Genomic DNA, 26,604 nt, shown 5'->3' with positions numbered 1-26,604 from the left:
AGAATAATGGAAAAACTGTTACTGTCCACTTGTGTGAAAAATATGTCTTTAGTAGATTTTTTTTTAAAGTTCCATGACATTGACAGTTCAAACAAACATACATACATACAAACATACATACACATATATATACATACATTGGATTCTACTAACAATTAAGTATAAGAAAGCGAACCTGTAGAAGTTTGAGAGTTTTGAGAGTATAGAAGAGTTTTATAAGTCAAATGAAAATGAATGTAGTGAATTTCATATGATAAAGAAGCTGAAGTCAAGATATCCAACTTCACTCATTCAGGGTAAGTTTATATCTGTTTTTTAAATGTGAATCATTTTAGTTTCTTCATTTAATTTGATGGTAAACGCACAAACATTTTGAAATCAAATAACAGTATATTCAACCACCATCACCACCGTCTTCAATAAAGTTTTGATAAAATGCTTTTTCTGCGTCGCGTTTCCAACTTGGTATGACCCTGTGACGTCACTTTTGAGGAAACAGAAACACGCCGCGCTCCACCCCCCGGCCTCAGACATAGTACCGTCCAAAGATGGCGTCCTCCGTGTTGAGCCGCTGTGTGACTGCTGCTGTCAAAGTGAAGCGTTTCTCTCCGGCTCTCTCAGGTCAGACTCTTCTCCCTCCCCCCGTGAAGCTGAGGCTCTTCCCTCAGTGCATGTCCTCCCGCTCTTACACAGCCTGTCCGCCACCCCGCGGGGCCTGTGTGTGTCTGTGTGTGTGTGTGACCTGATGGTGTTTGTGTGTTGCAGTCAGAAGATGGTTGCTCTCCGCAGCTTACACCGACACCAGCCTGTGGGAGGCGCGGGAGAAGGACCCTCACAACCTGGGTAAGAGATCCACCTGAGGGAGGGGGGGAGCCCACCCCCTCACCCATCACCCACTGAGCACTTTATTAGGAACACCACCTGTCTCTATTGTTTCCTTTGTGGTCCTGCTCCATGTTGACATGTCCACAGCACATGTGTTCTATCACCTTCACATTCTCCTGATCTTGGCTTTATCGTCCTCACTGGTTCTCTGTCTTAAAGTCCCACAGGGGTTCTGTCCCTGAATGGGTGTCCTCCCACAGAGGGGGGGATTTCTGTCCAGATCAGAGACACAGGGTGATAGACAGCCTGCGTAAGCTCATGTGGGGGATAAGTGTGTACACAGAAAGAATCCTGGAGCAGGACATGTGTTACAGAGGATGTTTCTAGTCTAGAAGGTCAGTGAAGGAAGCTGCCACTAAATGAATAGAACGTTAATCTTTGATTGGATATCCAACCTTTTTCATTTTTTCGGTACAGGCTTAAATGCAAAGTGAAAAGAAAAATAGTAATTTAAAGACCAGTCAGATTCCTAACTGCATTTTCCTCTTCAATCACATATTTCGTTATTCAATAAATAAATAAGCTGTAAGTAACATTTTAAGAGTGCAGCTTATTGTTGGTTAAATTACGTTTTAAGTACACATCCAATGTTGCTTGACTGACTCTGTGCTGTAGTGGAGCTTGTACTGTGTGTGCGTGTGATCAACACAGGATGGCAGTGTAACACTGCAGCAGCACGCTTCACTGATTAATAAGCCTTCAGCACATATGATTATCACAGCCCGTCATGGCCCATATCAAATTAACTTTAAATTAAGATTTTAATTTCTTTCAATCGAGATGAACTGATGATGAAGCATTCCATGACATATTAAACCAGAGTGGCATAAAGTAAAGAGTCTGTGTCTGCAAAGGCTAAACAGTTTAATACCTCACTAAATCTGTCAATGTCAAGGTCAATTTTATTTATAAAGCACATTAAGAAGAACTTGGTTGACCAAAGTGCTTTACAGGTGTAATGGTACAATAAAAGGACACTAAAACGACCTAATACATCATAGTGCAAGTAATTCAAACACAATTGTAACAATTCTTAATGTATATTAATAAAACAGAATATGAGATATATGATAAGTTAAATAAAATCAGCTGCGATGAAACGTACTCGAGGAGAAAGCCTGGGAGAACAGGTGTGTTTTTAGTAGTGATCTAAAGTGTGTTAATGACGGGGCAGATCTAATGTGAAGTGGTAGGTGTTTGAAGATACATACAAACTGTTGATCCCTTCTGAATCCACATTATCTCAACTACACATTAGTTGAGTTACAGATTTACAGCTGTATTTGTTACTGTACAGTCAACACTGAAAAGGGCCCCCCCCAATGAAATCCCATCTGCTGGCTCTAGATTTTTATTTGGATCTGCACCAAATTCCACACACTAACTAAAGCTACTTAAATAGCTCTAAATATGCCCAATTTAATCATCAGGATCCACAAGTTATTCCCTGGCAAATTGGTGAAAATGTGAAATAAAACACTGAATCTCACAATGTTTAAGAAAGAGACAAACATTTCCTGGAACCGCCCCTTTGTCCAGATCCACGGCAAAATGTAATGGTTTCCTTCGTGGCTCGTGTCCCATCCTTCTTTTAAAAATCTGTTCAAGCAGGTGTTTTCCATACGGATACTTTATATTCTTAATATTTAGATTATTGCTTGTTTCTTACATGTTAAACTGTGTAATAATAGTGTTGTGTGTTGTTTCACAGCTCAACTGGCTGTTACGATGGACAGGACATACGACAAGAATCTCCCAGTTAGCTCTCTGAGCGTGTCACGGGTAAGCTGCGTCCACCTGGAAACGTACTGTTTAAATTGTTGTTTAACCAACAAATGTGTTTGAATTTTCAGTAACGATTCATATTTGCTGTTTGCGTTTCAGTTCGTTGACAACATATCATCTCGGGAGGAAGTAGAACAAGCAGAGTATTACCTCTACAAGTAAGAGGAATTACTTTTGACTCTTTCTGCGTCTGCAGGTCTTTGTCACTGTACCAACTTGTGAGCTTATTTTGGAATGAATTGTCTGTTTGGTTTGTCTGTTTTGGTTTATGTTCGGTCACATGCTTTTCTTTGTTCGGGGCAACTCCAGACTTTCCTGTTTACTCCCTCCTCTGGAATCTGCACCCATTCTTCTGATTACGAGATTTAGGATATTTCCCAATCGCACCCTTGTTCGCGGCACATACATTTTCATAATTGAGTAAGAATTGAACAACAACTTCTCCACTATGGGAAGTTCGTAGTAAAAAACACATTGAACTGCGTTTGGTTTTTCAAACATTGTTAATATTTCCGGATGAAGTCGGGTGCTTCTGCAGCTAAATGGTTTATTAAACATTTGTGACGTTTGATTACAGCTGCATGTCACTTCTTTTCTTTTTCACATCTTTCCTGTTAACTGTGAGCAGATTTCTGTGTTTTCAGCCCTTTTTATGTGTTTGCTGGTTTGTTTGTTTGTTTCTAAGCAAGTCGGTCAGAGAACCCATTAAAATTTTGTGCGGATGCAGGGAATAATTCATGGGGAAAAAATCAGGCACATTTTTGGAACTGATATCTGTGAGTGTGGGAGATTTGGTGCAGTTTGACTGGATTCAGGGGAATGTTGGGGTTTGGCGGAGGAATGTGCTTGACTGAGTGCCATTCACGTACATATATGTGTTTATATATGTATTTTTTATTCCTCCAGGTTTCGTCACAGTCCAAACTGTTGGTACCTGCGAGACTGGTCTGTTCACAGCTGGGTCAGGCAGTGTCTAAAATACGGGGCCAGGGATAAGTCCCTGTACACGCTTAAAAACAAGGTACACGCATCACATTCTATTCCCTCTGTTATTTAGAAGAGGCTCATCGTCAAAACCAGAGAGGAAATGTAATCAGCGGCTCTGATCAGGGCTGACAGCTGCGGTTATCTTCCAGGATGAGCGATTATAGATCCCATCTTAACAACCCAGATGCATTTTCAAACTGATCTGAGCAGCACAAATAACATCAAACGTGTTTGACGTTTCCCAAGCTTGTGTACTGTTCTTGAATGAGTCGTACTATCTGGGAATCGCTGCATTATTCCAAAGGCAGAGACGTCAACTGGCCGCTGATGTGTTTACAGTGAGGTAAAGCGGCGTATACTCTGTTATGGCCGCCTGTTGTTTTGATTGGTGTCAGTGTCGGTGATGCTGTAGGAATCTGCAGTTGTTATTGTTGTGCATGATATACACCGTCTTTACCAAATCATGTGGAGTAAACAATGTTGAAGGATAAATAATGTAAAAGATCGAGTTGTTGTACATGTGGCGTGAATATTCAATGTGTGTGTGTGTGTGTGTGTGTGTGTAGGTTCAGTATGGAATATTTCCAGATGATTTCACCTTCAATCTACTCATAGATCCTTACATTAAGGATGGAGACTTTAAAAGTAAGTAACATTTTTCCCATGAAAGATTAAGGGGGGAAAAAACCAGACAGGCGGCTGAAATGAAGTACAAGCCGCTGCGGCTTTCCAAACACTCTGTTGTTGACTGTGAATATTGCCAGGAGTGGGAGCCGCCTGTCAAATCACTAAAATCATATTTCAAACATTTCTTTCCTTGTTTGTAAAAGACAGAGGTAAAGGAGAAGCCTGATTACTTCTGACATTAGACAGTAAACAGGGTCGTCTTTCCACTAATGAAGGCACATAGTTCCATCACATAGTTTCCAGGTGTGTGGGCACTGTAGTTTTTTTTATTTCAGTCAAGATTACACACAAAATCCATACTGTTGGTAGATCATCTCTTCTTGTCCTCCTCCTCTAAGGTAGTTAGATGTCACCTGACAATGAACTTACTCCTAATATTCACTCAACAGTAATGCTTGAAACATACTTTTATCTGCATTTCCTTTTGCTTATATTCCTATAAGTTGTTTAAAATTACAAGGGGAACTTGGCTTGAGTGTTTCTCGATTATAAGAAAACTATAGAATAACAGTCGTTTTATCCTGTGTAACTTCATCCCTAAGTTTTGGCTGAAGTTCCTCTCCCAGGAAAGCTTTCCAGATTCACACACACAAGCGGTCTCTGGGGGCCGCCCTCCTCAGATTGGAGGGTGTTACCTTTTTCACACACATTTTTGCATAAACTCTAGCGAAGCATTGGCCCTGCAAGGTTCAGACTTTTTGAAATACTAGGTAGCATTATGAGCCATGTTTAAACCATAAATGTTGATTATTTTACTTATAAATTTGATAATACAGGTGATATTAAAGCCAGTAAGTGTTTCATCAAGAACACAAGGTTTCAGTATCACTTTAACTTGACCAGGGTTAAACTGAATCTTACCTCCTCTTGCCCTAAAAAACATTGTAATGTTAGCTACAGTTAGGTTAGGAATAATTACTGAAATGTTATTTTAGATGGAAACATTATCCAGTACAGCAGCCTGACAGAAAGAAATAAAGAAAATCCATGACAACAACCCTAGAAAACAATAGGAATGACCCTGACATGATGTTTCTGTGGTACAGGTGCCTGCTCTGTGGTTGAAGAGGTGATGCTCCAGGAGGCCTTCGACCTTCCCTCCACTCAGATTCTGTCTCTTTACGCTCTGGGCTCTTACTTCGCAGCCAGACCACAACTCACTGTGAGTGAAACTGCAGCCGCAGCAACATGGACGGCGTTATGAAAATAAATGATAGCAGAATATTCTTACTCTTGGCGGGAATGCAGTGCATTACTCCTCCGGTAAAGTCATCAACGACATGTTGAATGACTGCTGATGCTCAGAGTGATGTATGAGGGCTTTATTCATTTTGGAAAAATGGATTCCTGAAAGTCATTAGTGTTTGAATGTTTGTAGCAGAACCAACCGATCTGCCTCCAGATGAAATGTGTGCACTTGTTCCTCGCTGTGTTCAGATGTCAGAGGATCGGGCGATGGGGGCGTCGCTGCTCATTTCTGGACTGAAGCAGGACAACACTGTTGGCCTAAGCGCTCAGCTACTTGGAAATGCTCTCCTAGGTGTGTATGGAAGTTTCCCCCCACTATTACCTTGTTTATTTGTATTTTTGCAATGTTTGATTGGTCCAACATGCTTTCATTATGCTCCATGTCTCATTAATTCTCATCTTATGTTCCCATCCAGGCAAAGTAGAGATTTTAGGGGGCATTCACGCCGTGTTTCGAGGCATGCCTCTCTTCTGGGGTCGTGGCTATCTTTACCGAGCGCTGGCTGTCATGGAGCGAGTAGCTGCTGCTTCTGATGACATCAAGCTGTCCAAAGACACGGTAAGGACATAGACATTTAAATAATTGATCTCAAAGTTGATTATGTTTAGTTTTATTTGTTTTGGAGGGCTAACACAGTGTATGATAAGGACACTAAATCAATGCAGCTGCAATAGTTGCATGGTGCAATATCAGAATTCTCTGTCCATCTGTATGTGGAATGCATGTGACCAGGGATCTGTAGCAGTGGAGGCTGAGACTTATAAATGCAAATATTCACGAAAACGCCAATAACAACTGATTCCCCAGGTTGAGGTCCTTTGTTCTGAGTCGGTCTTCACTGAACTTTGAATAAACAGGAGAACAGCTCAATGTGCAGCAGCTTCAGGGTTCTGTGGACTGAGTCCAGCAGTCTGTCTTTACTTTGACGTGGCTCAATTACTGCAGCTCTATTTTACAGATTCAGAAAGAAAATCACCACAGCAGAAGCAAACACCCCCATCCAAACAGACATATCCCTGCCACTGCACTAGGATAAAAAATAACAAGAAAAAGTGGAGGCTTTGGAGTAGGTGGAAACCATATTTTTGTTTTCTAATATAAGTAGGTCAGCAGTTTACACTTTTTGTGCTAAGCTTAGCTAAACACGTCAACAACAATGAATGAAAAAAACAGTGTGTGTGTGTATGCAGTGTCGGGAAGTTGGCTTATTTCTGAGTAGTTCACACATAACTCCTAATATCAGTGACATCATACAGGGTTTATCTTACAGGCAGAAGAGAATAACACAGTACAAACAGTGCATCATAACACACAAACATGGCTCATACAAGCACAGATCAACAAACACGCTGCCACACAGCATCACAGCCGGTGCTCATTGGACTTTTGTTATTGATCTGCTCCTCAGACTGTGGCTTTGACAGCAAACAAACACATTTCCCAAAGTGTTTGATTATTGGTGAGAGATCGTCACACCAATGAGTGAAAATGCTGCATAGACTCAAAGAGTGATCGTGGTTCTGCACAACATCATGTGAAGAGACAGGCCTCTGTGACTCTCCAGGTGTGGTGTGTGACAGTCTTCATCCACTGAGATGGAACACACATGCTGTCATTTTGCTGTTATTTTTACATGTATGCACGCACATGCGACCGGCTGTAGCGCCTCTAATCCGCCCGGCGCTGTCCAGTTCAATAGCTGAGCTTTGTTCCCGTCTAATGAGATTCTGAGGGGCCTGGAGCGCCAAGCATGTCTGTGAGAATTACCGCGTCAGGAATTAATTCAGCCAGCGAGATGGCGGCACGGTAATAATGTAGACGAAGCAGATAACGGCACAGCACACAGAGGAAATATTACATCTGAAATGAAGGTGCTGGCGACTGGCGACTGCCGCCTCAGGTCAGCGCTAATCTTACCTTTTCTCTGAGAAGAAGAGGCGACTTGTCATGTAGAGTGTTCACCCTCTTTCATCATTGTATGCCTGTTCCGTCACCAGTCAAATAAGGCAAAATATCAGATGCTCAGGTAATTTGATAACACAGGAAAAGGCTTCTGGCACTAACTGATTATTACTATTAAATCTATTTCTGAAGATTTCAAACTGCACTGAAAACAGAGCATCCTAACTTTCATTTAAATTTATTTTCAGCTGGACCACATGGGAGAGTTGCTGCAGGAGTTGTCTTCCAGCTCAGACTCTGATTCCTCTGGAGAGGAGTCAGGAGGAGAGGAGGACAAGAAAGAAGAAGCTGGAGATGAAGATGATTTGGCCGAGAAGGCTAAGCTTCCTCAGTACATCACCAGATTCAAGGTGGGTGTTTGTCCCTCACTGCAGGGGGTTCTCTGTTTCCTGTCATAAGTGGGGTGCTAACTTAAGATTTTTCAGTAGAATCGTATTACATAGCATCATATGGTTGTTTTTCTTGTAGCATTAGTATAACAACCACACACGGGCGGCACATCGGTGGTTTACACTGTCGCCTCAGAGTAAGAAGGTTCTTAGTTCTTACTGTGTGGAGTCTGCAGTTCTCCCTGTGACCTGCAGGTTGGGGTTAGGTCTGTCTCTGTACATCAGCCCTGTAATACATTGGTGACCTGTCCAGGATGTACCCGGCCTCTCGCCCAGTCTCAGCTGGGGCTGGCTCCAGCTCCACCCCCCCACTACCCTTAAAGGAGAAGCTGTATATATCATGGATGAAAAAACACACAATCAAGAAAAAGATTCAATCTGAGCTGATTATGATGATAAAACGTCCATGATTATATTTAGAAAGTGATTTGCAGGCAAAGATGAAGCTTCATCACTGTAAGATTCTATCCTGCTTTGTTTCTATTGTCAAATCCAGAGGGATGATTTTTTTTAAATGATTAGATTAAGAGACATTTTTCATCACATCTCTCCAATTCATTGAAATAAAGCTATTTAAGGGAGCTGCCAAAGTGTTTTTACCACACTCTTCCTAGGAATTTTTCTAATTGCATTCAGTGTTGCACCCACTCAGATGCATTTTATTTGTTCTGAAGATCTGATGCATGTTGTGGACAGATGTCCTTCCCTGTGATGCAGTTTTATCCTTGTTTATTAGCTTTCTCTCTTTTCTTCTTCCCTGCCTTATTTGAGATATTGATGTGTTAATCATTAAATTGTGACATGTGTTTAATGTGAGAGTGTTGGCTGGATTGTCTTGATCACAGAGAGAACACAGAGATTAGAGCTCATGTGACAAGGCCAAATTCCATTAAATTCAATCAGGCTGCATCAGATTATACACACTTGTAGATATCAGTCCTAAATGTGACAGATTTTCTTTCCTTAAAAATCTACGAGTTATTCTCTGAGAAATTGGTGAAAATGTCAAAAAAACCTTTCTGTTTTATTCAAACTGATTTCTAAATTGAAATGTGTCTTTATGTGAATATCCAAATCCTTAACGTATTTATAGACTTAAGGAAATCTGTCTCTTTTTGTGGGGTTCAGGAATGTCGAAGCTGGAGCATTTGAAATGTATTAAATAGAGTTTATTGGCTTTGGGGAGTTTCACCAAAGTTATTTAAATAATGTAATGAGGTCACTGTTTGACGCCTTCCACCTTTTTCTTCTTTCTCCGCCTCCCCAGGAACTGAGCTGCCAGCTGGAGACTCGGGGTAAAGTGGACTCTGCCTCCCTCCAGGATCTGGTGAGCACGTTTGCCCAGCAGAACCTGGCTGCCGCAGAGAAACCCGACTTGGAGCAGTACGAGAGCCGGTTGCAGGCCTGGGAGGCCGAGAAGAGGCAGCTGATCCAGAGAGAGAAGGAGCAGAGGGAGAAGGCCAACCAGGAGAGAGAGGAGAGGTTGGCTGCAAAGGCTGCGGCTCAGCAGGCATGAAGACGGAGCTGAACCCTCGTCACAGATCTGTCCTCAGAGCATGTACAGAAAAGTTGTTTATACGTCGGAGATAACAAATAAAATTGTGACATATTTCATCTGGTCGTTTCACTAGTTACTGATGGAAATGGTCAATTCTTGTTTTTCTTATCTGATAAATATTGTTCCGTTTTAATAAAGTTGAATCAGGCTAATTAAACGTATGAATAATGTCACAATAAAAATTATTTCCATTTTAAGTTGTTACAGAAACACTCTTTCTCTCTTTTATTGTATTTCTGTCCAGGACTATGGGATGATATCATTATTGGATCACACGCTCCCATCAATTGTTAAGCCCGGTGGTTGTGGTGACCTCATGTAATCAAAAAAAAAGGAGAAGCTGGGGAAAGCTCTCCGCGACACATCCGCCCCCCCGCCCCCCTTTTTCCTCTCTGCCCGCACTGTGTGTGTCTCTGTCAATCAAAAGCATCTCTGGGAATAAAGGGTATTGCACACAAGAGACGTTTGCTGATCACCCGTCTAGAGAAAACCCAAACTCTGTGCATGGAACGAGAGGAATGCATTCGTGACCAGAAACATTTCCATTCACAAAGGAAAACTTGCATCATGCAGTGCAGATCCAGGTAAACACGCAAAGTGAGAGAAGAAGTTAAAATATTGACATGTCAGCTGATGCACGTCCAGCACTCATCAGTAAAAACAGCACACGGCCAATGGACAAAAGCCTGTGTTGTTTAGAGTCTGCAGGAAAGATAAGATAATAGAACTTTGGAGAAGAAAATGCTGTTGTGGTTTTGGACATAATGCATTCAATCCACTCGCTATTCAGTATTCAGAACATGATCTTGGGAAACAGCCTGGTATGCAGTCCAGTTTGAATGAATGGCACAAAATCCTGAAACAAGAACCATTGTGAACCCGAGGCTCCGTCCTGGCTGCTGTGATCGACCAAAGTTTCCTCGCCACTGTGATGTGTGGAGAGCTTTTTTTTTTTATCTTCCACAGCAGATGTTTTTAAAAGTCAACGCAGGAAAAGCAGGTGAAACAAGTTTAGTGAAACAGTCCCAGATTTATCAGATGTCACAGTAAACCAGGAACTACCTCGCTTCAAATGGATTCTAAAAATACAAGAGTAATTTACTACATTCACCCAATTCATCCAACTATTGACTGAGTATCTTAAGCTGTCATTTTAATTATTTACACGAGTTGCTAATACTATATTCTTTTCATAATCCTGTTTACATGTTAAAGAGCACGGTCTAATTATGACATTAAAGGGAAGCCGTTTTGTCAGGCTCAGGTCAAATCCCATAAAAAAATTTCCAAAGATGTGTTACTCACTCTCTGACGTAACCTGACCGAACATCCCTGAAGTGATTTGCTCATGCTGAAGACGTAAATCTTGAAAAATAGGTCGTAAAGTTATATTTTACATTACAAATCAGGTCAGCGCAGTTTTTTAGGCAGTAACCGAACAAGAGTAAATCATACATTGGTGTGAGGACTATTTTCAGGTGCGGATTAATTCAAATACTCAACTGAATATTACTGCAGCAGTACAATGTGTGCAGGATTAATTACTCTATGTGAGTTGGTTATTTTGAAGGACCATGAAACCCAGTGCATTATGTGATTCCCTGTGTGTTGTTATTGGAGCTCTATTTGCACAGAGAAATCAAAGCCAATGAGACAATATTGATTCAAGAAAAATAGAGAATACTTCCAGACTTGACCTTTAAAGTGTTAGTTGTTTTATGGCAGAAAAGGGAAAATATTGAATATTGGATTTTGAGTCTACACAGGCATCGCACAACCGCTAATACCATGAATAAAAGTACCACAAGTACTTTTTATTTAATAGCAGCTTTGCTCCACAGGCTGCAAATGCCTAGGCCTTGTTTTGTGTGTGTTATCTTTATCTCGCACTGATACGCTTTAAATGACGAATCTGAAATAATAAAACAGGGTCATTCGGTCCTTGTTCTCAATTTAAAATCACTGGTTTGAAAGTAAAAGGGCTGTTTACATTTCCTGCTGTCGTCTGGGTTTTGGCCGCCATTTCGAGGACAGGTATGTTAACACTGGTGATGAACTCAGTCAGGTGAGGTGTCAGGAAGTTTGACGTCCACGTCACTGGTCATCAGCTGCCCAGAGCCCTGTAAGTGTTTTAATAGCTCTTTGTGTGTGTCTGCGTGTGGGTATTCATGGGTTTTTCAGTTGTGTAGAATCTGAAAAAGAAAGTGGTTGATGCATTGGAGCGTGGACGCAGAACACCTGCTGCTATATCAACAATTTATCTCCACCACAGAGCCTTGCAGAATAAGAACTTCAGCTGGTTAGAGCAGATAAAACCAAGGCAGCACATCCTCATCTGACGTTCTGTGCTAAGTGTGTTCTGTATCCACACTGAACAGTATGTTCATGTTTTTTTGTACCCCTAGATTTAACTTTCCCATGGCTGCAGTTTCTCCTTGTCATTCAAACACAAACTATGCTGTTTTCCATCTCTTTTAACGTAGGTCAACAGGATTCGGTTCCTATTTCTGATTCGCAACAGTGATTTATATCAGAGATGGCAGACCGCAGAGTATCTGTCTCCCGCTCTGTGGAGCAGATTGCAGGATGAAATGCGTGCTGGTTGTGTTGCTCTTGGCCGACGTGCCCACAGCAGCAGAGTCTCCAGAGAAACATGTTTATTAATCTTTCATTACTCATCAAGGTCGGCCGCCTCATATCTTAACATTTCGAACAGATAAGTGAAAAACTAATAACGTTTAATTTGTCTGTCTGTTTGCTCTGAGGATATATGTGGCTTTTATGTGTCCTGACACACGGTGCGCTGCTCACATATTAAACTGTTATAAATTAGACAGACGCTCAGCGCTAATTAGACAAGGGATTTATGTGCTGTCGGATTCATTTGTCTGTTATTTTGTCAACGGCAGCTGATGAGTGTACACGTTATTAAACAGTTGAAATGTTTGAGTCGACTTGTGAAAGTGGAGTTTTTAGAAGTTCGCATTATTAACAGATGAATGTTTTGTTAAGTGAGTAGTTTCAAACTATTTTGAATTTGTTTTGTTTGTCAACTTCCCAATGTTGTACAAAAATAACGAAAAAAATTTAGACTATCTTGCATCTTTGACTTAATTTGTTGCTAGAGTCTGTGCAGTAGTGATAGTGGTTTGGAGCCACAGTCTCATATTCCCACCGATATATACCCTCGACCAATCATGAGTCAGTCTCAGCTGTCAGTCTTCTCATCTCATCAGCTGTCTCATCTCGTTATAACAGCATCAACTAACTAATCAAAACCAAATTTGTTTGTTTTTAAACGTGAACTCCCTTAAATGGCAGAAAACCATCTGGGAAAAATGGATTTAACATGTACTGTAACATTTGTTTTGGTCCATGTCCTATCCAATAATGTGGGGGGGGCGTGGTTTACGTCTTACAGTGCAGCCTGCCACTAGGGGACGATCAAGATGGTTTGGCTTCACTTTTGTGGAGCCGTCAATCTGTATCCATGGACAACACATTTTCTCTGTTTGTCGTATCAACGTGACTTCAGGTGTTTTTGGTACAACTGGTTAACATATCTCCTTAGCCACATGTTGTCAGGACTTTATTAAAGCTGACATGTGAAACCACTTATCAATTCAAATGTGAGTTTTTTTTTTTCTTCTGGTCGGTTGCAAGAGTGTGAAGTTGAAATGGGGGAATTACACAAATCCTGGCCCCAATCCAAACCTGTCAACCCGCTCACCATGATGCAACACATCTGTCAGTGACAAAAAGTGTTTACAGCTGTTGCTCATGGCCTCACATGAAGGTGGAGCGGAAAGAGAAGTGAAAAGATGTAATTATTGGTAAAAATGGGGATGAGAGCACACGCGTTTGGACAACGGTTGCTAAAACAAATGTTGTAATGTTGCGTTCAGTTGAACACTTGAAGAGTGTCAGAATGAAGTTCGTGCAAATATAGACAGTCTATTAAAACTAGAGCGGCCCTCGATAGAGTGTTCGACCTCCACCAAGGCCCGACAGCTCCTCTAAGTTCAATCAAGAGTCACCAAATTGTACAATTCTAGGGGAAATCAACTAAAGCAATATGAAGACATTTTGGAAACATTTTTAAAAAGTGCAAAATGTATACCCTCCACAAACCTGCAAGAGTCTCAATTTCAGTTTCAGAAAGTTACAAAAATCGTGGAAATTCGAGGATGGAAAGGTGTGTGTGTGTGTGTGTGTGTCTGTGTGTGTGTGTGTGTTCAACCATTTGACAGCCACTTCGGTAAAATTGTACTGATCCGTTTGGCATCTGATACTTGCTGTGATATGAAATCTGAAGATGACTCTGCAGCTCCATCGGACCACATGGTGCAATGTGGACAGTCGGACATCAACATGACGGATCAACAGGCGGCTCCTTGAACTAACTCAATGCTCTGCAACCAATAAACATCTTGTGTACTCTCTCAACCTCTGACCAGACGACGCCATAACACTTATCTACGCAGCCTCGTCAAAGAGTATTGACCCAACATGTGGTTAAAACACGTGTCTGAGTGTTTAGTGATGACTTCACGTTCTGGCAGGACTTATCTCAGCTGTCACACTGGCCTGATGCTGTAGCTCCATGAGGCAGGACACTGAGGAGAAGCTGGAAATATCAGCAGACTTGTTTCCGCACTTTACTCAAACATTTACTTGACTGTATATGAATCTGCTTGTGTGACCCTGTTGCTTGTGACGTCGAAATTCAGCGCCTTTTGGAACATCAGCACTTCCTCTGCCCTAGTATGAACTCTAATATGTCGAGTTTGAAAATAGGTTGTGGTCCCTCTCCTGCTAGGTAACACACTCACAGGGTACAGCATGTTCATATCTGTCAGTATTAACACACTGGGGCGGCTGGGGTTGAGGGGGTAGAGCGGTCGTCCTCCAGTCGGAAGGTTGGCCGTTTGATTCCAGTCTTCCCCATTTGTATATGAAGTATCATACAGTCCATTTACCATTGACTTACACAGCAGTCACTGGGTTGGAGGCCTCACTGGAAATGCTGTTTATGCGCTTTGAGTTGGCTGATGTGACGTCATACATTGTAGGAGGCGCGTTGTGTTTCCACAAATTTCTTTGGTGTTCTTTTTGTGTTTCCAACACAAAAGCTCAGGCACCAGCCAATTGAATTGAATATATGCTAATAACAAGCACAGGTCCTAGATCCTGTCTGCCGTCAAATGTCAAAATGAGGATGTTGAGAGGAGGCAGCAGCAGTTGGTGAACCCACGTGTTCATCTGGCTTTGAGGTTTCTATCCTGTTGCATTTCAGCATGAAAGCCAGCTGTTGTTGCATGTCCCAAGTGGGACCTGGTTGTTGTGGTTTTGACAACTGCACCAGAAACAACTCAGGCCCGGCCACTGTCGGGTGCTAGAGCACGAATGCTGCGTCATGCACTCAAAATAGTAAAAAGATTTATCTGGCAACAGAATAATCAACTGGAACCACCTGTTAGTGTCAGAGTGGATTATAAGAAGATGTTTCACAGGGCAATTTCTCACCAATTTTGTTTGGTCCAGACTTCATGATTTCATTCCAGTTAAGTCCGACTGTAACTAACATGTGTGAAAGGCACGTTGGACCATGGTCTAAACCAGAGGACCAAAGATCAGTCCGACAAAAAACAGGTGGACTCAGTCCGGATCAAACTGAACCATGTTCTGCATTAAATGGAGTGTGAAAATACTTATTTGCATAGGGGGAGGATAGCAGAGGACGTTTAGGCTAAAATCCTGTTTTAAATGACACCGTTTCTAGTTGAATTTTGGGGCTTGTGGATACTTGAATGACACCACAGGAGAAGTATGGACTCAAACACTTCACCCACCCCTCCATCGACATAGTGGTGAGTAGATAATGAGTGAATTTTTCATTTTGGGGTGAATCATCCCTTTAAACCAGAGAAGACGATAAAGAAGCAGAGGTAGTTTGCAGGATTGCTGCAGTCTTTGCCTAAGAACGTGATGCTGGAAGTAGTATCACTAACAACATCCTGCAGCAGCCAGACACAAGCTCATCTACAAACCAAACAATGTCAAGTACAGGTGGACGCAACCCACGTAGGTAATGACAACAGGATGCATTTCACCCGAAGGTCTTTAGTTCACTCCTTAAATTAGGAGGTGAAACCAAAACTAACTGGAACAGATGTTTACAATGTGACGAACACACAAACCTTGGTTCAGACTTTGGTCTCATACGAGAGAAAAAGTCTGTAACATCTGGAAAATTTGAATATGTATAAATGTTATAAATGTTTGCGTCCTTGTTGTTGACGTATAAGTTACGAATGGAATGGAACCCAATGTTCCCATTAGTGACCCAGTAGGATATCACAAACACTGTGTCCAAACAAACTGAGTAGATAGAATATAAATGAGCAGATGAAATGAGATGCAGCGTCGGTCGCATTTCTCTCAGTTGTTTTGGTTCTTTGCCAGTCGCTTTACACCATTTTCTTTAATTTATGCATCATATGCAGAAGAACATCCTGCAGCCTTTTTATTATTTTTCCATTGTGCTCTAATGGGCAGCTGAGGTCCTCTGGTTTTGCAAAGATTAGCAGAAAGCATTCCTAATGGAGCTTTGACTCTCGCTCCCTGTTAATGATTCCCACCGTAACGTCTCCAGCCACTGGTGAACTTGTGAGGGACGTTTTTTTCCGAGGAATCTGAGTTGTTTGGATGAATTTGGATGTTTAAAGCAACTTCCCATTTTGTGGCTGTTACTTGAACGTTGCCATGATGAGCAACAGGCCCTCTTGATGGATAAACTGTCAGAGAAGAACATCAGGGAAGTTTCTCTGTGAAGCTAATGTTAGGAGTAAAGTGCATGAGAGCGTTCTTTGTCATTTTGACTTGAATGAGCAAACGCCACATGTTTTTATTGTTGCAGCCTGAAGCACAAACTGTCCTCTCTGGGTTTAACGTGTGCCAGACGGGAATCTCAACAATTGTATGAAGAGCAATGTTGACATTAGATGTATGGTTTATGCTCAGATCACTCAAGGTTAATAGATCCTTTTGAATGTGATGACCGAATGGACTGTCTAAGCAAGTGGATGGCACAGTTCGATAGGACGCTTGCTGCAAATAACCTCAAAAAGCAGACAGATTGTTTCTGTCTTCATGTTGGCATCACATGCCAGTGACGGTGCCAGTTCAAACAGTTTACATCTGATTCTCGGCGCTGCGGCTTTGTTATGTTGAGCGGGATTGCACACGGATGTTATCTACAAATCTAGCAGAGCCCAGAATAAACATCCAAACTCTCTCTAAACTCTACATTTAAAAACAAGCTGCGGACGGGGAGTCCTCGGGGGCAACAACCCGTCCACCTGGACTTATTCTCAGAGACGCTGGGAATAAAGTCCAGAGATTAGACGGTTTGATTTCAAATAACTTTAAACAACTCTATTTGAAAAAATACCAGTTCCGTGCTTGAAATAAAAGAAATATCAGGCTTGACGGTCAAAACTCTTTGTTGCTTTGTTGTTCTTATTAACAGGCTATATGTTTCTTAGCACCCTTCCAGTTAGCTAGGCGTTTCCATTTATGTCACTACAGTATGAATAACAGTTTAAACAGCTTGAAACATTTGGGGAAATATTCCTTTTATGCCCAGAGTGAAATCGTTGATAATAATAGTCTTTGTGAATGTGAAGCTGGAGCCAGTATCTTCCTGCAGTCTCCCATCCAAGATTCTAATTTTAGTGCAGAACACAAATAAAGATGTGACCTGTTAAACATTATTGATCTTTAAGTGATGGTAGGTGGATTTTATCTGCTTTGGACAGAGACAAGTTATCTATTCCAGCCCTGGTTCCTGTCCCTGTGCAGAGCTGCTACTGTCAGAAGTAATTGAACAATCAAATAACATTATTTTTATCATCTGCTTTTCATTAATAGGCAGCCTATATTCTAACTATTACTGGAAACTAACAAACACGAGAAGTATTGAAAGAGTTAAGCTAAAACTATACATTTGAACATGTGCCATAAAGTGTGAAATCCCTAAGCCGATGATGACCATGTGACACAGTCAAAAGCTCAAACGGCTTTTAAATGGACCTCACAGTGATTTCCATGGCTGCTTTAATTATTACCCCACTTCATCTGTTCGTCAGTAAGTCAGGGTTTAAAACTACTGAACAGATTACCACCAGGTGGAAGGATGTGGTGTGGGTCAGGAAAGAACACATTACATCTTGGTGTGGGTCCAGATCAGTGCATGGATCCAAGAACCTGGAGTCTTTTTCAAAATTTTCACCATTTCCCCACGGAATAACTTGTGGATCTTGGTGGAAAAAAATCTTGCACATTTAGAGGATTGATAAACATGAATTGGCTAAATTTGGTGCAGCTTGTTTGAATTGAACAGGACTGTCTGGCTTTGGAGGAGGAATGTGTTCTGCCGAGTGTCGTTCTGGTTGTCAAAGTTTTAAATACCTGCCTGTATCCGAGGGATTCCATTCACAAAAATGTAGATTGTTATTATGTCGCTTGTGAATTGTGTGTGTGTATAAGTGGCATGTCCCTCCCTGCACACGTTCTGCACATCCCCACCCTCGATACGAAGATGGTTTTCCTTGGTGTGTCTGTACCTGTCCACAGAGACCATGTCCTACTCCACAGGGAAGTTGTTTAACCAAACCAAAAGGCCTGTGGCAAACCCTAATCTGAGCGAAACAGCAGTGGCGTTAAAGCGAAACAGATGCAACGTTGTGAGGGAACTAATCCAGAGGTATTCCTGAACGTGGTGACAAATACAGTGCAGTGTGCCACACATCTGTACTTGTATATCTAGCTCTTGTCCCTCAGTGTAATTTTCTCTCTTGTTCATAGAAACAGAGCTAAACCCGTGCCAGCTACCACAGAAGAAAAAGTAAAGAGTGTTTTCCACCAATTGACAGCACTTTGGGGTTACAGGGGTCTTTAGAGCCAACAAAACCTTTCCATGACACAATGCTGAAATTCCAGGAATTAAAGCCCTGGAAGAAATGGTGTGTTTGGGACGTTGATTTCTCTTTGCTCAGCAAAACAAAACATACAAAACAAACATACACACAGAAAGACCCACACTCGGCCGCGCGATTGTCCATCTGCAGAACACGAGCCCGGGTGGTATTCACAGGAGAATGGATTCTCTCGGCAGCGCTGGTGGTCATTACTCTGAGTTTACAGTGCAATCACGCTGCAGGTTATCTGACTTCAACAAACAAATCCAGGAAAAGCACATTCATGAGAAGCATAATCTTTCAAATCTACTTACAGCATATTCTGCATGTCTTTGGGAACCAGACGCACACACAGAGGAGAACACAACAGGGTGCTGAAATCATATTGTAATCTGCCCACACAGAGTGGCACATACACACAACAACACATTGCATAACAGCCGTGTTTGTCAAAGGGTTGACATGTTAAGGACACATGTGTTATTTATACAGTCTATGTTTGATTGGTATACTTAAATATATATTGTTTTTTCAAGGCTATACACGTGCCTTTGATCTCAAAGGGCTTCTTCCTGTTCTCTGTTTAAATGAATGCAATAGAGAAAACAACAAGTGTGTTTCCCAAGCACACAGGGTCAGTCTGACGAGGTGACGTCAGGCATCAGGGCTCAAGGTCACAGGGTTCAGCTTTTTCTCTGAAAGCAGTCGTAAACTAGACAAGGGGGGAAACTGGGTTTTGTCTCGTGCAGCTCCGGGTTTATTCAAGAATCAGTTCTTATTTGTGTTGTTCAAAAGGTCAACATCCTCCTGCTGGATGATGTGGATGTCAGTGGTGATTTATCACTTCTCATGCAGCTGACAGCTAGTTCAGGGTCAAGACAACATTCAGAGGAGCTCCAGACACTGGTCTGCCCCGCCCACTGCTGACATCATCAGTAGAGATAAGCTGGTTAGGCAAACATGTTGGCAAATAAATGTTAAAAAGCACAGAAATAATACGGAAAACTAACATTTTAGTTACTAAAATTTGGACACACTAAACAAGGGAAGATGCTTTTGCAAACTTATCAGGACAAAATACTTTAAATAATAATAATAATATGAAACACTAAAAACCATTAATTTATTGTAAACCACTTAAAAACATATTTCAATACAAAAGTCCTGCAAATTTAACAATGGCGCAAGAGTTCTGCACAGCAGCTCTATGCTCCCACGCGTGGTTGGAGGGTGTATTGCAACAATACTGACGTGGGATTCTTCTATCATTGGCACTTGCAGTATCCTCAGTAATACACTCGACAAGTTGTTGAGTCGTAATTATTTTGTACTAAAGACAAAACAAAGTTTCTGTAGCTCTGTTATTAACTTTTTTTCAGTTGCAAAAGAAAAACTGCTTAATAGATAACTGCCATAAATACACTGTTTTAAATAGTTTGAGAAATACAAACATTATATTGATGGCTGTGTGATCAAATGTTAAAATTTTAATCTGTGATGAGGTAAAATCATTAAATCAAATCTCATGTCTGCTACTTTTCTAGGAAGTGTAACTTCTCACAGCAGTCTTTAAACTGAATATTTCGATTTATGATTAATTTATTCTGCATTGAATGAATCATAAGTTCCAAGTGGATACAAGACTCATCTCGTTTATCAAAATGTAAATTTCAATATAATTTGTCTTCATACTTATTTTAACAGCAAAAAATTCAGTTTTTCAGACGACCTATTTCTTTACTTAATAATATATACACCATTGTTGTTGCACATTTGCAGTGAGTGCTGCTGAAACTCTGTGTGATGGTGTTACACAATATATCCGAGGCCTCTCCCGACCGGGCTGAACAGCTGATGAGGGTTGAAGTGAAGTGAAGGGGAGGGACCGAACCCAGCAGGAAGCTTGAAGGCAGAGCCTCAGTTCAATGAAGTCACTTGTGTGTGTTGCCTGCTTTGTATCTCTCTGTGCTGGTGAGTGAACTCCTGTCTTGCACATCTTTGAGTCACATATAGCAAATCACCACTGACACGTCGCTGACCACAGCAGCAGCAGCAGCAGCAGACAGAGGATGCTCAGAGGCGCGCAGGCTTCTTTTTTAAAGTTTGTCTTCTGAGATAAGTTGCAAGGTGTTTTTTTATTTTATTTGACAATGGCACTCAGGCACAGTACATATGAGTTTCAAGCTTTAGACTGGAAATACTGGCGCTAAGAAAAAGTTGTTTCCCTCGTCTTGAGCTGCGTGTAGAGGGCAGAACAATGAATAACCAGTCGATGACCGGGAGGACCATGGTGCCGACCATTCCGTCTGTTATGTTTATCTTCGGGGTGGTTGGGAATGTCATCGCCATCGTGGTTCTCTGCAAGACACGCAAAGAGCAGAAGGAAACCACCTTCTACACGCTGGTGTGTGGACTGGCCGTCACGGACCTGCTGGGCACGCTGCTGGCCAGTCCGGTCACCATCGCCATCTATGTGAAGGGCTCGTGGCCCGGGGACGACCCGCTGTGCCAGTACTTTGGATTCACCATGCTGTTCTTCTCTCTGGCGGGACTCAGCATCATCTGTGCCATGTCGGTGGAGAGATACATCGCTATAAACCATGCGTACTTCTACAATGATTATGTGGACCAGAGACTGGCGGGTCTGACTCTGCTCACGATCTACATCTCCAACGCGCTCTTCTGCGCTCTGCCGATCATGGGCTTCGGACAGGTGAAGAAACAATACCCGCAAACCTGGTGTTTTCTGGAGTGGAGGAGCAACAAGACCAGCGATGCAGCCTACTCCTACATGTATGCAGGTTTCAGCTCGATCCTGATTCTCGCCACTGTCATCTGCAACGTGCTGGTGTGTGTGGCGTTGATAAGGATGCATCGGCGCTATGTGCGCAGGATGTCGCTGGGGACCGACATGGGGCGCAACGTGGATCCGCTGAGGAGAGGACGCAGCTTCGGGCGTCTGGCCGGTGCAGAGATTCAGATGGTCATTCTGCTAATAGGCACATCGGCAGTGGTGCTCATCTGCTCCATTCCCCTTGTTGTAAGTTCCCTTTTCTCCGCTCACTGTGTTAATTCTAACCATTACGCACGTTTTACGCATGGCTCTTTTAGGTTTAAAACATTTTTTAGAACTGTTTAGTCAAGCAATTTGACACATAACTGTGTGTTGTAAGACAATACATTTAAAATATGATAATAAACAACTTTTTATTCCCCCTTATAAGCCATTACTCTCGTCTTTTCCTATTTCCACTGTGCACGTTTTACGCACGGCTCTCTTCAGGGGAAATGTACCATTTGAACATGGAACAATCTGTTCATGGAGTTTGATACAAGTCCACGAGGGTAATTAGGGAGGAAAGTTCAACCATATTCTTGTTTATTTTTAATATCCTCTTGTCTTGCTCTTGGTGACTCTTCTCTTTGGCTACTCATCCACATTTCCACTCTTCCTTTGAAAAACACACACTTGCAAACAATTTAAAGCATTCATACATCTACTCAGCAACTATTCTTGTTGTCCTTGTAGGCGCAGGTGTTTTTGAACCAGCTCTACAAAACTCCAGTTGAGATGAACTTGGAGAAAAACCCAGATCTGAGAGCGATCCGCTTCGCCTCCTTCAACCCAATCCTGGACCCCTGGATCTACATCCTGCTGCGCAAGGCTGTTCTCCTCAAACTCATTGAGAAAATCAAGTGTCTGTTTTGCAAAATGGAAGAGAGGGGGCAACAGAGACAGGGAAACTTCCCCTGCATTGATGCTCATCAGCTCTCCTCGCTCTCCAACCGAAGCTCTATGCGAGATGTCAACAGCACCTCCCAGACCTTCCTCTACTTGCCAGGGGGATGTGAGGTGTACCCTGGAAGCTGTCATAAAACAGACAGACTCTCTGGCTCTCGACCTTCCTCGGGCAGAAACTCACAAGCTTCTTTATCCTCTGAGCAGGGCAGCATTGAAGCTCAGAGCAGAGAAGGGACAGATGTAATCAGGGACCGTTCAGCCTTGCCGTGTCCAAAAGATCCTGCAATCCAGATGTCACTGAAGTCTGAGACAGTGGAGGAGAAATGCATCTGATCTAACTGAATCAGGAGAAAGTTCTCAGATCGCTCACAGGTAGATCATCTATTGAATTACTCCTCAGTAAATTAACTTTGAAAGCCCTGAAGTATGGGGTTGGCACATAAAAATAATGAATGACTCCTCGCATGAAGTCGGACACATGCTGCGAGAAAGAGACGGAGAAACTTGAAGTGCTGTGAGCTTTGTCATCTCCTTTCTGCACCCAGCTACCTCAGGGATGGCTATCTGTGACTGTGGGAACAGATTTGGTCATTTTGCCCAAAACAGCAGTTATCAAAGCAGAGATGACCCACTTCTTCATGGCTCAAGTATCCGCGGGTGAAAAGCTATCCCTCTTAATTTCAGCTACTTTGTTCAATCGTTGTGGAAACCATTACAGTAAAGTGGATGGGGCCAGTAATTTAGAATAATTGAGTCACAAGCTTGTGGTCGATATGGTAAATGAAAACAGTGCTGAATGTGATCCTTATGAGTAATCACTGGCACATGTGCTGCCATTGTAAGGGTCGGGTTGTTTAACAAACTCCATTGTAAAGTGCTTTTTGAAGGAGGTGTCGTGTTAGTTCTATGACTAATGTACAGTGCAGTATTATAATGTGGTGAATACCAGTGTTTCTGTTCCTCTGTCCTGGAATACACACAAATATGTCATCTCAAATTAAGAAAACATTGTTTTCCATCATACGTTGGAAGGGGACAAAGATTCCTGTGCCATAATTATTAACACCAAACCAATTTGAATCTGACTGATGGTAATGTTGGACAATTTTTCCGCAGCTACAGAAGATGTGGTGTAAGGCGGTGGACAGATGTTGGTTGGTGCGGAGTATTAAGAGGAGCACTTTTCGACACAGCTGTCACTTTGAAGTGCAATGTTCTAAATGATCCATGTTGTGTCAAATGTTGTCTGTAATAAAATTATTCTTCTCTAAGAGAAGGTTCTAGTTAATAAATCACAATGTCTACAGATGTATTTCTCCACATAAATTATATTCTATGTCTTTTAACCTTTGTCGTGTCTGTCAAAGAACTCAAAAGATATTTAAAGAACATTTTTGGATGTTGTGTTTCCGTTCGGTCTCCCACCAACAGTCATTCTGCCAGTGACTGTCTCACATAATTGGGTAATTTTATGAAAATTGTGAAAATGACCCATCACATGCACCTTCCAGGAACCCGAGGAAAAGTCTGAGCTGTGAACTGTTTATTATTTCCAACAAAGGTCAGTGCAGAGCCACAAATATTCAGTTTCCAATGATATAAAACAGAGAAAATCACAAAAAACTTGAATTTCTTGCGTCAACACCCGCAAATGTTTGGTATTTTGTTTGAAAAGACACAGAACAGTTGCTATGTTCAGCTCTAGTATCCATTAAATCCCCTTCTGTGCGAAGCTGCATTTTTAACAGTGGCAATGTTCCCTCCTTTAATGTGCTATAATGTCAGTCAATTGACACCGTCTGCTCCCGTCTTACCGACATATAATAGACTGAACTTTTGAACTCGTGTTCGTCTGAGTTTTTCCACTCAAATGAGCTTTATGTTTGCAGTTTCAGCAGCTTTGAAAATCGCTCGCCGCCTCCTTTTCCATTTTTTTAAATTGACTCCAGATTGTTGCCTAATGTCGTGGATTACGTTCTGCCATTCTCGTCTCTTATGTTACCATTGATTATATATTTATATACATGTGCATATAAATGCTGAGTAACACGACCCTCTGGCGTTTCACAGTACAACGATATTTCGTTAAAAGCAACGTTTGCCATCAAAGTGACCAACTATATTAGGTTTCTTAATACATTTTGATTTATGCAATTTTTTTATAATTTGTTTTTGAGAATGAAGTCTACATTTACAGTAGGTCAGCATGTTTTTTTGATTTAAATTCATAATATTTTTATGTGTGTCAAAACTAAGCAAAGATTACAGATAATTCAGGTATAAAAATACGTATAATGCCACTGTACATTTCTACACTACATTTACACAGCTTACATGGCCTTTCACATGTCGTCATATGTTGTCAACCTAAAGCAGAAGTTGCTATTATGATCAAGTTTCTCATACTTCCTTAACCCTGGGTAGGTTTGGTGATATCATCCCATGACCCCATTAGTGCAGGCAAATGGCACTGAGAAGAGCCGGCTACTGCTTTTCCAGAGTCTACAGACAAACAAACAAAAGCATAACACTTGAAATGAAGAATCCTGAAAGCTCAGAAAAAAGCCTCTGGATCTTGGTAATGTGTCAAATGGCTAACGCTAGACATACAGAGAAGGGGAGGAAAACCGAGCGTGTTAGTTTAATGGAAAATAAAAGGAAAACAGGACCTCAGGAAGTAGACCTGGCCGAGAGAGCTTCTCCCCTGAAACAATAAACAGAATCTGAGGCTTCAATTCATTGCAATTAAGCTTAAACAAGCAATGCAGTGGCTAAGGTAAACACATCGCAGAGACGCCTAAGACAGAGTGGCAGAGCGGCCTCCAGACTCTGGGAACGACACACATTAATTTAATTAAACTGTGAAAATGGGATCGTACGACAGTGAGACGCTACGACAGGCCTCCCACTTCTCCGCAATTTGATCCTCTTTGCTCTCCCTCACCTAATTAAATGTATAAATGGACAAGCAATGAGGCTGATGTTCACCATCTGCGTGAACAGGTGTACATTCACACTCCATACAAATGAGCTGCATAGACTAATCTCCCTGACCTCAGGTTTCAGCGTCTCCTCTAAATGTCTCTTACTCACAGTCCAAGAGGTGAGTATACTTTTGGATGTATTTGGGTGGGAAGCGGTGATACTTGGGTAAAATCCTAAGTGGATAAGTGATCTACAACTTTGAACAAATGTTATTACAAACCTGCGGAGCTGCTTTACATCAACGGGGTCGTTCAGTGACGCACGGCACTCTGTCACCTCCGGGCCCATTGATACACAGCAGAGGACACCTGCTGCTCTACGACGTCTGCCATCACCCTCCATTGAAAAGGACACGAAACAATCCCGGTCCAGAAATGTGTCAGAGCTGAAGTAGAACAGATTCACAAAGTGATAATTGAATGTTATAAGAGCCTGAGCTTCTCTCTATGAGGGAAAAAATAGGTATGACATGGAGTTTGCATTTTCTCTTAAATTCGTGAGAAGACCAGCCTGTTTTCTTGTTCAGATTTATATATATATATATATATATATACAAATAAACACACACTTGGATCATTGAAGGTCAAGAGAAGTTAATATAAAAAAATAAATATACAGAATTGTTTTAATGTTGTTCCTAAATGTACAAAACAATATATTCCATGCAATGGACACATTATTTCTTGGAAATACATATATATATATTTAATTAAAGTTAATAGCAACTATTTCATATCAAATTTATTTTCGAAGCAATATATTTGTAAATATCAGATTAACCTTGATATAATTTGTCACTAGATCAGATCCGATTTTCTGCAAAGAGTCTTAGACAAAACAAACGAAACACCAACAAGAGATGACAAGAAAAAGTCAATTACATTTTTTGCCTTTGGGGGTTTGGGGGGGGGTTAAAGGGGTTAGAATCCCAGCTTCATATATGCTGGTACTTTGTGTTCAGCTACAGCGATGTGAGCAGCTCCAGGGAAGGAATAGCTCGCCCTCCTGACTCTGGAAAATCCCACACAAATATACACTATGTAGAGCCACTTAATTCAAAGCCTTTAAAGCAGAATTATGAACACCAGCAAGTTCCCATGAAACTAATTGGATAACTTTGATCTCCATTGTTATATAACACTCATGCAAACAGGAAAAACTGAGCCACATGACGTGAACCACCAACAAGCCACAGAAAACACAGAAATCTAGATTTTTACAAGGTTTTGTTTTACACCTTGTAAAGTATTTGTAGATCAATTTGTTCCTGTAAATGGGAAGTGAAACAGTTTCCAGCAAAATAAAAACCTTATTGTGCTCAGACCTCCGAGTGGAAGGAAATAGGATATTTACATATCTGATTATGGGTTTTTTCCTGGGACAAGTTTAAAGCG

The 26,604-nt window shown here is 41.6% G+C and overlaps 2 protein-coding genes across 2 annotated transcripts; both read left to right on the top strand.

Annotated features, from left to right (window-relative positions):
* Nucleotides 1-548: 548 nt before the first annotated feature.
* On the top strand, nt 549-9,699 carry mrps27 (mitochondrial ribosomal protein S27). Its single transcript, XM_061071810.1, has 11 exons — nt 549-621; nt 766-843; nt 2,597-2,667; nt 2,770-2,828; nt 3,577-3,691; nt 4,224-4,302; nt 5,391-5,506; nt 5,782-5,884; nt 6,009-6,151; nt 7,744-7,905; nt 9,212-9,699. The coding sequence occupies exons 1-11, from the start codon at nt 549-551 to the stop codon at nt 9,458-9,460; spliced, it is 1,248 nt and encodes a 415-aa protein (XP_060927793.1). The 3' UTR covers nt 9,461-9,699.
* Nucleotides 9,700-20,740: 11,041 nt separating this feature from the next.
* Nucleotides 20,741-22,558, top strand: ptger4a (prostaglandin E receptor 4 (subtype EP4) a). Its single transcript, XM_061071849.1, has 2 exons — nt 20,741-21,523; nt 22,013-22,558. The coding sequence occupies exons 1-2, from the start codon at nt 20,741-20,743 to the stop codon at nt 22,556-22,558; spliced, it is 1,329 nt and encodes a 442-aa protein (XP_060927832.1).
* Nucleotides 22,559-26,604: the final 4,046 nt, after the last annotated feature.

The sequence above is a fragment of the Limanda limanda genome, chromosome 5, assembly GCF_963576545.1.
Source record: "Limanda limanda chromosome 5, fLimLim1.1, whole genome shotgun sequence".
In the NCBI taxonomy this organism is placed as follows: Eukaryota; Metazoa; Chordata; class Actinopteri; order Pleuronectiformes; family Pleuronectidae; genus Limanda; species Limanda limanda.
Note: the sequence above shows the minus strand (reverse complement) of the source record. Positions and strands in the feature narration are given on the sequence as shown.

Bases quoted from the DNA above. Each gene is read 5' to 3' on its own strand.
- mrps27 (XM_061071810.1), top strand. From the start codon at position 549: ATGGCGTCCTCCGTGTTGAGCCGCTGTGTGACTGCTGCTGTCAAAGTG. The intron at 5,507-5,781 runs GTGAGTGAAACT...CGCTGTGTTCAG, and splicing joins CAGCCAGACCACAACTCACT to ATGTCAGAGGATCGGGCGAT. The intron at 5,885-6,008 runs GTGTGTATGGAA...GTTCCCATCCAG, and splicing joins ACTTGGAAATGCTCTCCTAG to GCAAAGTAGAGATTTTAGGG.
- ptger4a (XM_061071849.1), top strand. From the start codon at position 20,741: ATGAATAACCAGTCGATGACCGGGAGGACCATGGTGCCGACCATTCCG. The intron at 21,524-22,012 runs GTAAGTTCCCTT...TTGTCCTTGTAG, and splicing joins TCTGCTCCATTCCCCTTGTT to GCGCAGGTGTTTTTGAACCA.